The sequence below is a fragment of the Coenobita brevimanus genome, chromosome 21, assembly GCF_032717465.1.
Source record: "Coenobita brevimanus isolate Jiangsu-jjx chromosome 21, ASM3271746v2, whole genome shotgun sequence".
Taxonomy (NCBI): Eukaryota; Metazoa; Arthropoda; class Malacostraca; order Decapoda; family Coenobitidae; genus Coenobita; species Coenobita brevimanus.
Genome location: NC_136974.1, coordinates 33,158,996 through 33,174,091, shown reverse-complemented (window position 1 = coordinate 33,174,091; position 15,096 = coordinate 33,158,996). Strand labels below are relative to the sequence as shown.

The window sequence follows — 15,096 nt, the reverse complement described above, 5'->3', positions numbered from 1 at the left end:
ATCCTTCTCTTGCATTTTTTTTTTTATCTTACTATTCTTCTTTCCTCATTTTTCCACATTTCTGTATTTTCTCCACCCCTGCCACATCACACATCCTCATTTCCATTACTACTTCTTACTTCCACCCCATCTCCCTCCTTTGTCTCTCTACCTTTCTGTACCGCCCTGGCTTTTCCCAGTTATTTTCTCTTTCCTGTTCACATTTTTTCCCATTTTTTCTCCTCTCTGCAACATCTCAATACATTTCCATTGCTACCCTGATGCATCTTTCAGTTTTTCGTTTTCTGTTCATACCAATCTTATTCCCTCCTCTTTCTGCATTTCTCTCCACAATTCGTATTTGCCCCTCGCCGCTGTCACATCTCAATCCCCATCTCCATTACTGCTATGTTTATCACTCTCTCAGTTTTTTTTATCTCAAAGTTTTCATTCTTTTCCTCTCTCCACATTTTTCTCCATTTCCCCCCACCTCAACCACATCTCAATACATCCTCCTCTCCATTACTACCCTGGTGCAATTTTCTCTTAACATTTTTTTATTTTCATACCTAACCTTCTTCCCTTTTCTCTTCGCATTTCTCTCCATTTCCCTTCTCCTCCTGTCACATCTCAGTACCTCCTCCTCTCCATTATTACCCTGCTGCAGTTTTCTCTGACATTTTTTTTCTGTTCATACCAACCTTCTTCCCTTTTCTCTTCGCATTTCTCTCCACATTTCTCTCCATTTCCCTCCTCCTCCTGTCACATCTCAGTACCTCCTCCTCTCCATTATTACCCTGCTGCAGTTATCTCTGACATTTTTTCCTGTTCATACCAACCTTCTTCCCTTTTCTCTTCGCATTTCTCTCCACATTTCTCTCCATTTTCCTCCTCCTCTGCCACATCTCAATACATCCTGGTCTCCATTACTGCCAGATAAGAGTGGGATCGAGAAGCTCCTTTCACCTGCCATAAGCCGGATGAAAACTTCCCTCCTTTCTGACGACCCAGATGCACCTTTTATTTTGCCCCACGACTCAGACACAAGTTTGGAGGAAATTGCGAGATGGACGAGAGGAAAGATCGAGAACCCCGAGGACCTTTATGAGTGATACGACGGCGGGACTTAACAACTTCGCACCGGTGATTTTTTTTTTTTCTTGGTTGGTATTGCGTATCCTTGGGCTGTTTGGCCGAGCATACCTGTCGACCACAGTTAAGCAGTTGTTTCCGTGGTTCAGTACACTATATACACCGTGAAGGGATCCGGCGTCCCAGAGTGCCTCATTAGGGTCGGACCTGGATCCTTCCCACGGCGTGTTTTTTTTTGTTTTATTTTTTTTTTTTTTTTTACGCCGTGGTTCAGGAAAACATCAGGAGGTTCGACTTCCGGATGGACCACGCGTAGGCTCCCCCTCACCGCCTTTATTCTTAGTATATCCAAATATTTTTTAATTAGCCACGACGACATCTTTTTTATTTTTTTTTTTTTTTTCACAAGGCCCAGGCAGCTTTTATTCAGCTTAGAAGACTGGAAATATTAGATTAGATTAGATTTGACTTACATTGGCTTCATCAGTATCAGAGGCTGTTCTCAAGGTGATCGTATTTCGTGTTGAAGCAGCAAGAATGAAACAGTTAGGATGTCCTCAGTCTGAAAGGGTGAAGACTGACCGTGATAGCTGAACGTAAGGTGTTTTAATTAAGCTACAGCCAGACGAATTCATGCTGCTGAGGGAAAGTCTGGCAGTTAGTGCTAAAAATTTACTCTGATTTAATTTTTCACTCCCATAGATTCACTCAGGTTAACAGCAAGCGATTTTATTTAGTTGAAGGAGAATGTCTTAGTAAAAGGGTTAAGGGAATTGTGTTATGGAGAGAGAGAGAGAGAGAGAGAGAGAGAGAAGGGGGGGGGGCAGAGACAGATAGGGAGAGAAAGTTGATTGTTATTTTATTGTGCGTCCATTTGTGTGATTGCTGGACCGTTCACCTGAGGACACGAGAGGCCTTTCCGGTTATCACAATTAATCTCGATATTGAGGTAGGCCGCAACCACAGCCTTTCACCGAATTAAACACAGTGGGTGAAAACAAATTCGCTGCCGGAGGATATTCACAACACGTTTCATCGGTTTAGACCTGAAATATGTGACAAGGAAAGCACCCTGGCCGGTATTTTCGTTGGTTGAGGAAGCTCTCCAACACGTTTTCCTACGCGATTTATTTTCCTTATTACATCTTTCTGTCCTTCTCTTCTGTATTACGTAAATCCTTTCAATATGACCATACTCTTCATAAATAACGTAGAAAAGGATATTAACCAGCCATATCCAGAAATAAGTTGCTGAAGAAGAGGTGCTAGGGAGGCTCTTTACCTGACGAGAATGCGGGCGCCGGTGTGTTGCAAGGCATGACACCGAGTTGGAGGGAAGGATGAAAACCGAGGAAGGATTAGATGGGGAGGAAGTGCATTGTACCCTCCTACTATGGATATTTTGTGGCGTACTGAAGAAAATTCCTGGGCACCATACTTTTTGTCCCCGTGGTTGATTTCTGGAACCTTTGTGTGTTTTAAAATTACTTCTGACAAACAAACAAAAAAGAATGTAATTAGGCTAGGTAGAAAATCGTAGCAATCCAAATACTGCGGAACAGGTTATATGTGGGGGATCCTATTGCCAGTCAGGATATCGTGATTTGGAAGGTAAAAAAAAAAAAAAAAAAAAAAAAAAATGTTCCTTGTAGCCTACTTCTTATAAACACAGGAATATGTGTTTTGAAAAATACATGGGTTGTGGATGTGCTTATTATGCATGTATTCTTGTTGCTGTTGCAGTCCCAAGCTTATCTGAACGTTCACCCTGTGGACTGCAGGCTAAGTCGCCATTCTTACCCTGTCCAGTGCACTCCTTTTGGGGGGTAAGGAGAGAATTTAAGGGAATCTTGTAAAATCGGACAAGATATAGAAGTGCCACCGCGTTAAGGCGTCCCGCTCCAGCACCTCATTATACACTTGAAGTCTCTAAAAAGCTCCGTTATTTAGCCAGCCCAGCAGTGGCCTTGGCAGGAGGGTGGCTATATTTTTGCCTGGGCGTCAGCGTAAATAATATTAGAAGGAACCGCTAGCCCTTGTATTGACCCAGACTGAGGCGAACGGAGTGGTGTGCGTGACTCTATGGCCACACTCCAGCCTGGCTTTGTGTGTGTGTTGAGGGGGAGGTTGCGTTGTGTGTGTGGGGGGTGTGAGGGTGGGTAGGGGTAGGGGCGAATGTGGGTGTGAGGTTGTGTGGGTGTGTAGGGGGTGGAAGGGGGGTAGAAGGTGTGTGTGTGTGTCGGAGGGGGGGGGATGAAAGCAGCTCTTACGTGGCATATATTTTTATCTGTGTACTGTACATGCTTATCTACCCCAGAACCATTAGTAGGTGGGAATAGTTTCACCATTACACTAGAGAAAAATGACAGGAGGAACAGCAGGAGAGACAGTAAGTTAGGCTGTTACATTACCATAACCTCCCTTTCATCCTTGTCTTTCCCTGTCTTGCCTTACTCTGCCCCTCCACACATTGTCCTGTCTCGCACTGCCCTGCTCTTCCCTGGCCTGTTCTGCCCTTTCTTGCCTTGGTCTGTTCTCCCCTTGACTGCCTTGAACTACCTTGTTCTGCCCAGCGTTGCTCCAACCTGCCCTATCCTGTCCTGCTTTGTCCTCTCCTGTTATGTCCTACTGTTCCCTGTCTTGGCTTTCCCTGACCTTATTTTCTCAACTCTTCTGTGTCCTGGTGCGCCATTTGTATCCTTTCACCATCCATCACTCTCACCATGCCATAAATCCTAAGCATTAGCCTTAACAGCCAATTTTTATCCCACCATCTCGCTACTAACTCACCGAAATGTATGTATCTGTCTTTGCGGCTCTGAGTCTGCTGTTTCCTTTATTGTTGTGCCTATAATTTGGGGTGACTAGGCTTTTTTGATATTCGTTCTTATTTTGCAAGCATATATACGATTGTTCTTAAGTCCTTTGGATCACGTTCTCCCATCACTTAGCCACTTCGTGTTGTGTTTTAATCTTTACCTTGTGTTTTAATCTTTACTATTTGTGATATGCCAAGGCCACTTCTCTTTACGAGGTCATAAGTTTTGCTAATCCCAAGACTATAATGACTCGATAATTATTGTTGTTGTTGTTGGTGGTGGTGGTGTTTGTTGTTTGTTTTTGTTGTTGTTGTCGCCTTCAACTTCGCCATCGTTTCTTCTTTGCTAAATATATACCCGCTAACTACACGATACATATCTAGGCAATTATGGGCTACGTGATGAAGTACACTGTGTTACATATTACCAGGAGAGTAAACTATACCACATTAACAGAAAATTCATAATCAAGTATGTGTTTAGCCAATAGTGATGACCAAATAACACTAACTCACAGGCACTCAAATTAACTTATTCTGAAATTGTCCGGCTTGTAATGCCTCCATCCCTCCCGTGGGCGTGTGTACCTGCCCGTATTCTTGTCGTGAAGGAAGCTTTCTAACACCTTTTCCTTGGCTACTTATTTTGCTTATTACACTTTATCCTTCTTGTTACATAAATCATTGTACTATCACCACGCTCTTTATATATAAGGTACGGTACAAAAGGATGTTGGTCAGCTATATCCAGAAATAAATCGCCTAGGAAGAGGTGTTAGGGAGCTTCCTTACCTGACGAGAATACGGAGCCCTATGATTGTTACCTGTGCCTACCCACCTGCCTGCCTTGCTTACCCTGAGGTTGACGCCGCCCCTGGGGGAGTTGTAGTCGATGAGGCTGGTGTCGTGGTACCAGTACACAATGGAGGCAGGTGAGCCTGGGGAGGTGACCACACAGGTGAGGGTGAGAGACGACCCCTCCTCGATGTGACGCTCACGAGGTCCCAGGATCTCGACTTTCAGGTGGCCTGCCGGAGGGGGAAAGAGTGGAGGATAGTCACATTTCCATATACTGTCTTTAGTACTTTTAGATGGTGGTGTACAGGGGTGTCGTCACCAGGTGGCTCTGCTAATAACCCTCAACTACCTCCTTTTTCTCTGTCAGCAAACCAGCAGGATCTGGATGACAGTGGGTAAAATGAAGCCTTGGAATTGCTGGCTGTGGAGAATAAACAAATTCTATGAAAAAGCCCGAATATCTCAGAGGATGCTGTTTTACTCCCTGCACTTCATTTCCGGAGTACCAAGGCGTTGACCTCAATTTTGTGTGGTGCGTGTAACACATCGTAACAGGTTGTCCTTTCCGACTTCACTCAATACTCGTAATTCTTAGGTGGGATCGAGAATTCGACCTCCTGGTAGTTAGGTTGCGCCCCAACCCACGAGACCACTAGGTGTGTGCAAAAGGTTAAGTGTTATTGTTCTAGTATATTATTGTGTGTGTGTGTGTGTGTGTGTGTTTGTGTTTTACAGTACTGGTATTTTGCTGTATGTTACAATATTATCTCTTTTTCTATCTTTACTCGTCATTCATACCATAAATATTTCTTTTTCCAACATTTACAACATGTGGCTTCAAGCTCTGTCTTTATACAGATTAAATTTTGCTCATATTACAGTATATATAATTAGCTTAAACTTGTTCAGTATCCAATTTAACCGTATGAACCAGGCAATGTCTATATTTGCGAAGCCTTGACCTTGCCGGATTGCCGTCATCTAGTTAGAGTGGCTTAGCTCTAAATTGGCCAAAGCCGGAGGAAGGAGAGGGAGCAGACTTGGAGGTCAGGAGGAGAGCTGGGTATTGTGTCTGCCTGTGTTTGAAAAAATATAGGAACAGATGACATAAAAGATGCTTGAGGTAGTCCTACTATACTTCATTTATTTTGACAAGGCGAAGATTTTTGTCCCTTTTCAGTTTATTTCCTGTAGCTCAAAGACAGAAAAAGAAAATACTACGAATGAACAGCCTATCCTTGGCACTTGTTCGTGTCTGGCACCATGTTGTATTGTCAGTCTCTTGTTATAAGTCAACATTCAAGATGAAGAGTTGGCACTTTTACGCCCAGTTAAAGTGAACAGAGGATAATTCATACCGAAAGTGGGTTGATTTATTAATACCACAAATGAGATGTTGCGCGTCGATCAGGTCACTCCCTCGATTGTCTTACCCCGCCTTGGTAATTCTTGACCGAAATAGACCACTGAAGCAAATGACATCAATTAAGTCCATTAAGAAGCGACCCAAGACCATGAATTTCAGTACAATTAATTTTGCTTCCGCCAGACTTTAACCTTAATGAAATCTTTAGCAAAGGTTAGGATTTTATGTTGTCCTTACGTAGATTATTGATAGTAAGTAGGCCTATACATCCATTCTTGTGTATTTCTGTGTATTCCTCTTCTTATCTCTACACCTGCTCTCTCCACCTTCATTATCCACCATCTGTATTGGTCCTCCACCGATCCACTTCTCTTTCCCTCCACCTTCTGTCTTTACCATCTTTCCACATCTCCTTCCCACACCTGTCTCTCCTACCATCCTTCCCTCCTCTCTTTTCTTTATTGGTCCTCCATCTCTCTGCTTCTCTCCATCTTGTGTTTGCCCATATTGTCTCTCTACATCATGTCTCCACCTCGCTAATCACCATCTCCGCTTCCCTCCGCCTCTCTTCCTCTCCACCTCTCCTCCTCATCACCTCTGTACATCATCTCTCCACCTCTCCATCCTCGACCTCAGCCTAATCCCCAGTGATCTCGTGGGGGGCGCGTGCGAGAGCCCCTTTGAGAGGCTGCAGGTGGCGGGTAAGGCGTAATGTAAGCTGTCTGCCGAGTCTGCTTAAGCTCTATGCAAATGTACCCGACAAGAAGAGCAGACAGATATATAGTCAAGGAGGGCAGACAGATGTATAGACGAGGTTCAGGAGGGTACGATCCGTCTGAAGATGATCACTGGTTTAATGCATAGAGGATCATGAAGCTTCGAGGAGCTTAGAGGCATGGAAGTACAATATTAGGTACATAGACGAAGAGTGTATGGTGAGTCTGCAAATGTACCTGGCGAGAAAAGCAGACAAATGGGTAAGGTTCAAGAGTAAAAGATGCAGCGGAAGATAGAGTCCATTGGTTTTCTTAGAGAAGTTCTTGAAGCTCATTACTGAATACTTAAATAATAAAAAGTATATGGAGAATGGGGAGAGTAGACAAATATACATAAGAGGCTCAAGAATAAAAGATGTTGAAGTTAATTTGTCAAATATTTTGCGTAGAAGCACATTATTGAATACAGAAATAATAAATAACTGTATGGGGTGTCTTAGGTGACTGATTAAGCTACCGGTATACGCAAATGTACCTGGCAAGGAGAGAAGGCAACGTCAGCTAGAGATTAAGAGAATAAGATGCAGTGGAATATAAGCAGTTGATGATACATACTATCATTATAGAAAGCCGTGTTGTTAGTCACGGACACCTGAGTCAGTAGTTAGACAGACGGACAGACAGATAGATAGATAGATAGTAGACATAGATAAACGCAGATTTATGTCGCAAAAAATACTTACCTTCCTTAATGAAAGCTGTGTTGTTAGCCACGAACACCCGTGTCAGTCCATATACAGACAGACAGACAGATAGATAGATAGGTAGATAGATAGATAGGTAGGTAGGTAGATAAATAGACAGACATGAGCCACCAAAAGATACCTACCATCCTTAGTAGAGGCAGTGTTGTTAGCCACAAACACCTTTGTCTTGGTCACAGTGTTGGCGGCTCGGGGTTCTGCCGGGGGAGAGAGAGTCACCAGTCATTCAATCTGCCTTCACAAACTAAACTACAGTACAGTTATTGGTTATTATTTATTCTGCTTGTAGACACTAAACTACAGTACAGTTATTAGTTATTATTTATTCTGCTTGTAGACACTAAACTACAGTACAGTTATTAGTTATTATTTATTCTGCTTGTAGACACTAAACTACAGTACAGTTATTGGTTATTATTTATTCTGCTTGTAGACACTAAACTACAGTACAGTTATTAGTTATTATTTATTCTGCTTGTAGACACTAAACTACAGTACAGTTATTAGTTATTATTTATTCTGCTTGTAGACACTAAACTACAGTACAGTTATTGGTTATTATTTATTCTGCTTGTAGACACTAAACTACAGTACAGTTATTAGTTATTATTTATTCTGCTTGTAGACACTAAACTACAGTACAGTTATTAGTTATTATTTATTCTGCTTGTAGACACTAAATTAAAGTGAAGGTATTAGTTATTATTTATTCTGCTTGTAGACACTAAATTAAAGTGAAGGTATTAGTTATTATTTATTCTGCTTGTAGACACTAAATTAAAGTGAAGGTATTAGTTATTATTTATTCTGCTTGTAGACACTAAATTAAAGTGAAGGTATTAGTTATTATTTATTCTGCTTGTAGACACTAAATTAAAGTGAAGGTATTAGTTATTATTTGTTCTGCTTGTAGACACTAAACTACAGTACAGTTATTAGTTATTATTTATTCTGCTTGTAGACACTAAACTACAGTACAGTTATTAGTTGTTATTTATTCTGCTTGTAGACACTAAACTACAGTACAGTTATTAGTTATTATTTATTCTGCTTGTAGACACTAAACTACAGTACAGTTATTAGTTATTATTTGTTCTGCTTGTAGGCACTAAACTACAGTACAGTTATTAGTTATTATTTATTCTGCTTGTAGACGCTAAACTACAGTACAGTTATTATTTATTCTGCTTGTAGACACTAAACTACAGTACAGTTATTAGTTATTATTTATTCTGCTTGTAGACACTAAATTAAAGTGAAGGTATTAGTTATTATTTATTCTGCTTGTAGACACTAAACTACAGTACAATTATTAGTTATTATTTGTTCTGCTTGTAGGAACTAAACTACAGTACAGTTATCAGTTACTCTTACAGCAGACACTAAGCTACAGTACAGTTATTATTAAACACACTGCTTGCAAACAATTTCTGTAGTAGAGAGCTGCCGTTCACTGTTAACCTGCAAGTAAATAGTACACTGCTCTAGAAAGGTGTCAGTCATCAGTTAGAATACCTAAGAAGAGAATGTTAGCAGTTACTTAAATAACCTTCTCACAATCATCTCATGTCTAACTTTTTCCAGCAAGAGAACAGTGTACTGCTATAGAGAGCTATGTCAGTCGGATACCGTGCTCTCAAAAATAAACAAATAAATAAGAACAAATAAACTGCAATTAAGAGTTATTAGTCACCTCTACCTATAGTTGTCCCCTTCACCTTAATAATTATCGTGAGCAACTAAAATCATCAGTAAATACCGAGAATGAAATTAATAAGATGCCATCGTGTTGACGAAGTTTACGACAAAATTATTTAAAGTTCTGTTTTATTGTTGCCACTTTCGGATGAGTCTATACAGCCCATGTGAGGAATTATGGTTCAGGAAGATTAATGATTAGGGTCTGGCGTTCCCCTGCCAGATCAGAAAGTTTAAGTAAAATAAAAATCGTCAAAATTCGGGTAAAGAAAAATCGGTAAGCCCTCTCGCCCATATCGCTGACTCTGATAAAACACGATAAATATAAATGGGTGAATTTTGCTCCCCCAGACCGGCCCAGTTATTACAGGACTTTTTTAAAATTACACACCCTACATACAACTGGATGACATAGAGGTGGGAGGGACACGGAAAAAGTTATGATAAAGGCGGGAGGGACAGAGATAAAGTCTTATAAATGCATGAAATCCATATATGACCAATGAATTCTCACATACTTATGGCTCAGTTTTAATATAAGCTGAATAAAACTGTGTGGCGTCAGCTGGAATGAAATAATAATGAGTTGTCTCGACCGTGAGTGGGGCTAATCGTGAAAGTCTTAAAGCTCTTTGGCTTTCGTAATCACTCAAGGCTAAATATTATCCTTTGTCGTCATCAGGAGGGGCTAAATAGACTTATTCCTGCCATGAGAGGGTTGATTTTGAAAGCATTGATACCCACAGGCTCCCACGAGAGGGCCAAAAGTAACAGTATTACCACATTCATGCTCCCATTGAATAAAATCGTCCGGTGATAAGTGGACTAGAGCATAATGGAGGGCTACATACAAGAACTACAGGTAAATGTACACGTATACCTGAGGGAGAAATAGAGCTGGGAGGGATAGAGGAAAAGGTTAGAACAGAATAGTAAGTCGGTCTGTTTCATCAAATCTCTTCCCACACACCACTGGCTTTTTCAGCGCTTTTGTTCAATCTCTTCCCACACTCCTCTGGTTTTTTGCTTCCAGTCATTAATTCTCTCTCCACTCTTCTGGCTTTTTACATCCGTTCACTGTCTCTGTCTATTTCACTGGCATTTTGTTCTTAGATTAAATTGATACACGCCGGTAGAGGAAACGTCGATTTTTCATTCAATTAAGACAGAAGTTTTAGATGGTTTACGTGTGTGTGTGTGTGTGTGTTTGTGTGTGTGTGTGTGTGTGTGTGTGTGTGTGTGTGTGTGAGAGAGAGAGAGAGAGAGAGAGAGAGAGACCGACCTTGAATAGAGAGAGCCCCACCTTGATCTTAATGTAAACTCATTAGGTGTGCGTGTGTCATGGAGTGTGAGGGTGTTAAGGTATAATTGGGTATACAAGTGGGTCATATCGGATACATACACGTGTGACGGGGTATACATAGTGCTTATACGTGAGCTTGTTTATCGGATACATATACATTACGTGTGACGTGCGAGAAGAGGAGGGAGAGAGTGAGATGAAAGAATATATGAACTCTAATAGAAGGACGAATGAATAAGAATGAGAGAGAGAGAGAGAGAGAGAGAGAGAGAGAGAGAGAGAGAGAGAGAGAGAAGGGTAGGAAGACTAAAGAGGAGTGAGACAGTAGAGAGGATTATGGAGGAAGGAGGGAGGAAGGGAGGAGGGAAGGAATAATATCGAGAGGGGGCGGGGTTGGAAGATAAGAAAGGGATGGGGGAGGAGGATGTTGGGAGGGAAGGGGGAAGTGGGGGAGGGGGAGGTGGGGAGGGAAGGGGGAAGGGTGAGGTGGGGGTGGGAAGGGGGAAGGGTAGGCAGTAAAGAGGCCATCCACACACCCGCATGATGCAATTTTGGAAAACGTTTTTAAAAACTTTTCCGACTTCCCCTGGACAAAGTGGACTGGTCATGTTTGTCGACCTCACTGCACCCACACAAATCCCTCACGCACTTTACTCAATCTCTCACGCACTTTACTAAATCCCTCATGCACTTTACAAAATTCCTCACGCACTTTACTAAATCCCTCACGTACTTAACAAAATCTCTCACGCACTTTACAAAATCCCTCACGCTGTTTACTAAATCTCTCATGCACTTTACTAAATCCCTCACGCACTTTACAAAATCTCTCACGCTGTTTACTAAATCTCTCATGCACTTTACTAAATCTCTCACGCACTTTACAAAATCCCTCACGCTGTTTACTAAATCTCTCATGCACTTTACTAAATCCCTCACGCACTTTACAAAATCTCTCACGCACTTTACTAAATCTCTCACGGACTTTACTAAATCTCTCACGCACTTTACAAAATCCCTCACGCTGTTTACTAAATCTCTCATGCACTTTACTAAATCCCTCACGCACTTTACAAAATCTCTCACGCACTTTACTAAATCTCTCACGGACTTTACTAAATCTCTCACGCACTTTACTGAAACACCTTCATACATTTGGCCATATCTTCGTAAACAGACCTACTTTTTCTGCGCTGTGCATTATAATTTAGTCATGCAGGTGCGAGAAAAAAGGTATGTCCTTGTATTCTTATAGTATGATTTCGTTGTTTAAAAAATCCTTGGAGCGCGTAGTTAATCCAACAAATGCCCTTTATTCCTAGTTAATTTATTATTATTATTATTTTTTTTAAGAAATAAGATATAAAGCAGTAATATCAGCGGCCAAAGAGTGATTGAACTTTACAACCCCCTTTTCAAGATGACGTACAGAAGTTAGTGTAGCATATTCTTGGTACTAGTAATCGATTTAAGTTTAGATTAGGAGGCCAACCATATCGAGGTGGTTAGAAAAAGTCTTCATTTACCTTTTCACTACTGTAGATCTCCCCAAAGCTACTTAAAATCATCAACCAGTACCAAAAAAAAAAAAATAAATAAAAAAAATAAAAGCCGTCAGACTGGATACAACAACATTTTATAATTACTAGTAAAGATGTATGGAAAAAAAGTGTAATGCATGTGTTGTCGAAGTGGTGGAATGGTGGTGTTCAGAGTCCACCTACCACCACCGCCACCACCACCATCACCACTACCAGCAGCATCCCACAGACACCCGGCCAATTTACCTGCACCAAATCTATGAGGCTCTGAATCCGGGTGGGGAGGAGGAGAAGGGGCAGTGGGGTGGAAAGAGGTGGTGGCAGGTTTGGCTCTGGGAGTAAAAAGAGGAGAGAAAATCATACCTTCCAGTCTCTCAGTGTTACTCTTTAAAATACAAGTTTATAATGAGTGTACAAAATAAAATCAGCGGGAAGGAGGAGTGTCAGTGATGGGGAAAGGGGATGGCAGAAATTGATGGTGGAGGTGACGAGGGAAGAGAATATCCAACCCATTTCATCAGATAAAAATAACTATATCAGTGTAGTGTAATCGAAATTGTGATGATACAGGGAAGAGGTGGAATATAATTATAATGGAACTATGTTAATCGAAGGCTGTTATTTAGAATCAGTTTGTAAAGGAATCGAAACAAGGATGATGTAGAGACGTAAGGAAAATATGATGCAGTGTTAATTAGCGAAGATTATAAAAAGACATTATTTTAGGGAGCATTGGTCAATGTGTTCTTTTTCTCCCACGTGTCACTTCCGTCATAGTCTTTCCACATTTCGCTTTTGCCATCACTTTTATATTCCACTTTTGCCATATTTTCCACATTTTGCTTTTGTCATTTTTACCCTCCCCTCTCTCTCTCTCTCTCTCTCTCTCTCTCTCTCTCTCTCTCTCTCTCTCTCTCTCTCTCTCTCTCTCTTTCAGGTGGTCGAGGTAGCATCTGAAGATACTAGAGTTAAATATATAAAATTGCGTAGAAATAATTGCAGTATGCGGTTAAGCATAAATTAGTGAGTATTTATTGGGGAACATGAAAAAATATACCTGTCTATTAATTGCCAGGTGTCTTAAATCCGGTAGGGGTGGCCACAGACTAATCACCCCCGTGTCTCCATTTTCTCTGCCATCTGACTACCCTCCCTCCAAGTCACACCTCTCTGTCTCATATACCTCTCCACCCCATCCGTACATCTCATTCTCGGTCTTCCTCTCCACTTCCTCCCAGTCACCTTACCCACTTAGTGATAATCCTTCAAAAGAATAACATTGAAAAAAAAAAAAAAACTTTCCCCCTGACTCGTTATAATACTTCAAAATAGTACCGTAGTAGTAGTAGTAGTAATAGTAATAATAATAATAATAATAATAATAATAATAATAATGATAACAATAGTAATAATAATAAAAAGATTAACCTTTCCCCCTGACTCAAACCCCAAACAAGACAGGCAGGGCGGATGGTCGATTAAGTTTCATTTCCTCAGATGGCAAAGGACGTGTGGAAATCAGATTAGCCTTATCCGAGAACCTGGACGTCGCAAACAGGGAGGCATTATGACCGTGTGACTCTCATTTGAACTGATTGAACGGCAAGGATCTGTGAAAAACAAACGTGAGATTCTACTCCTCCTCATCGTAATCCTCATCCTCATCGTCATCCTCATCATCCTTATCGTTATCGTTATCATCATCATTATCATCATTTTTAAAATCTAAGAATGGAATTAGTTAGGATCTAGAAACAAGGATAGGGAGATAGCAAGAATGTGGGATATCAACGACATGCCAGTTTATCGTTTCTGTGTATGTCGACAAATTATTTTCACTAAGGGTTAGCTACGGTACCGTTTGACACAGCCTTTCATCTGTATTAGTCGATTGGTAAGATATCAAGACTCGAGAGAGCTTATGTGAGTGTTAACCTCATCCCCTAACTTACCATACCTTACCTGATCTAACCTGACCTGACCTAGCTTAATCGAATCCAAGCTAACCTTTTCTAACCTTACCTTAACTTACCTTAACTTACCTTACCTTACCATACCATACCTTCCCTTACCGTATTTCATGTAACGTAACCGTCCTAACCTAAGTTAACCTGACCTTACCTTCCCTATCCTTAACTAATTAACCTTGCCGAACCTGACCTTAGTGCCAGACCTTACCTTATCTTTTCTGGCCCTACTAAATACAACACAGGCGAGGCACTGACCGTAGACCTTGAGGGTGACGGGGCGAGACAGCTTGTGTTGAGTGTTAACCTGGCACTCGTACACCCCCGCGTCCCTCAGCTGGGCATACCGCACCACCAGCGTCCACTCCGAGCTGCCTTCTGCGTGCACCACCTGTATACCCAAGACGCAAGGATAAGAACAAGAACAAGATTTCCGGGAGTAGGGAGTGGGTTCAATAGTAACCTCACCTCACCTCACCCCACCTCACTTCACCTCACCACACCTCACCTCACCTCACCTCACCTAGCCTAAAAGTGAATGCCGGGGTTGAAAATTATGACCTGTTAAAAGATACAGAGTGAATCTTAAGTATACACATGAATTATTAAACCCACATAGCAGTTACCGTCACCGTGCTATTCAGAATTAAGATAGACTATGTTGGGGGTTAAGATTATGTGTTAAAATATAGAAGATGAATGTTAAGTAGACACAGGGAAGACTTATGAGAGTCCATAAATTTATTCTCCATCACCATGCCCATTTCCATTCGATTGATCATGTAGGACTGTAGCAAAAATAGAGGAAGAAGATAAAAACAAATGTATAGAGAAACAGACTAGAGCCAAGTAACTTCTGTATACTTAGTCGTGAAGGAAACAATTTGCATAAGAGAGATTGAGTTTAGACGGCAAGGTAACGGGGCAAGAGAGTGATACCTGTAATATGCAAAACAGCTACCTGGAATCTCTGGTCAGCTGAGTAGGTGTGGTGGCCAGCTGTCAGGATGTGGAGGTCACGCTTCCGCAACCACGTCACCTGTAGATGGAGGAA

The 15,096-nt window shown here is 41.3% G+C and overlaps 1 protein-coding gene across 1 annotated transcript in view; it reads right to left on the bottom strand.

Moving 5' to 3' along the window:
* The window catches only part of LOC145392145 (uncharacterized), a 52,210-nt gene that overhangs the window by 29,933 nt on the left and 7,181 nt on the right, over positions 1–15,096 (bottom strand). The window contains exons 3-6 of the mRNA XM_080266597.1: positions 15,004–15,081; positions 14,301–14,433; positions 7,659–7,730; positions 4,745–4,917 (exon numbers count right to left, since the gene is read on the bottom strand). Coding sequence (XP_080122723.1) covers positions 4,745–4,917; positions 7,659–7,730; positions 14,301–14,433; positions 15,004–15,081 — 456 coding nt within the window. The remainder of the gene's footprint in view (positions 1–4,744; positions 4,918–7,658; positions 7,731–14,300; positions 14,434–15,003; positions 15,082–15,096) is intronic.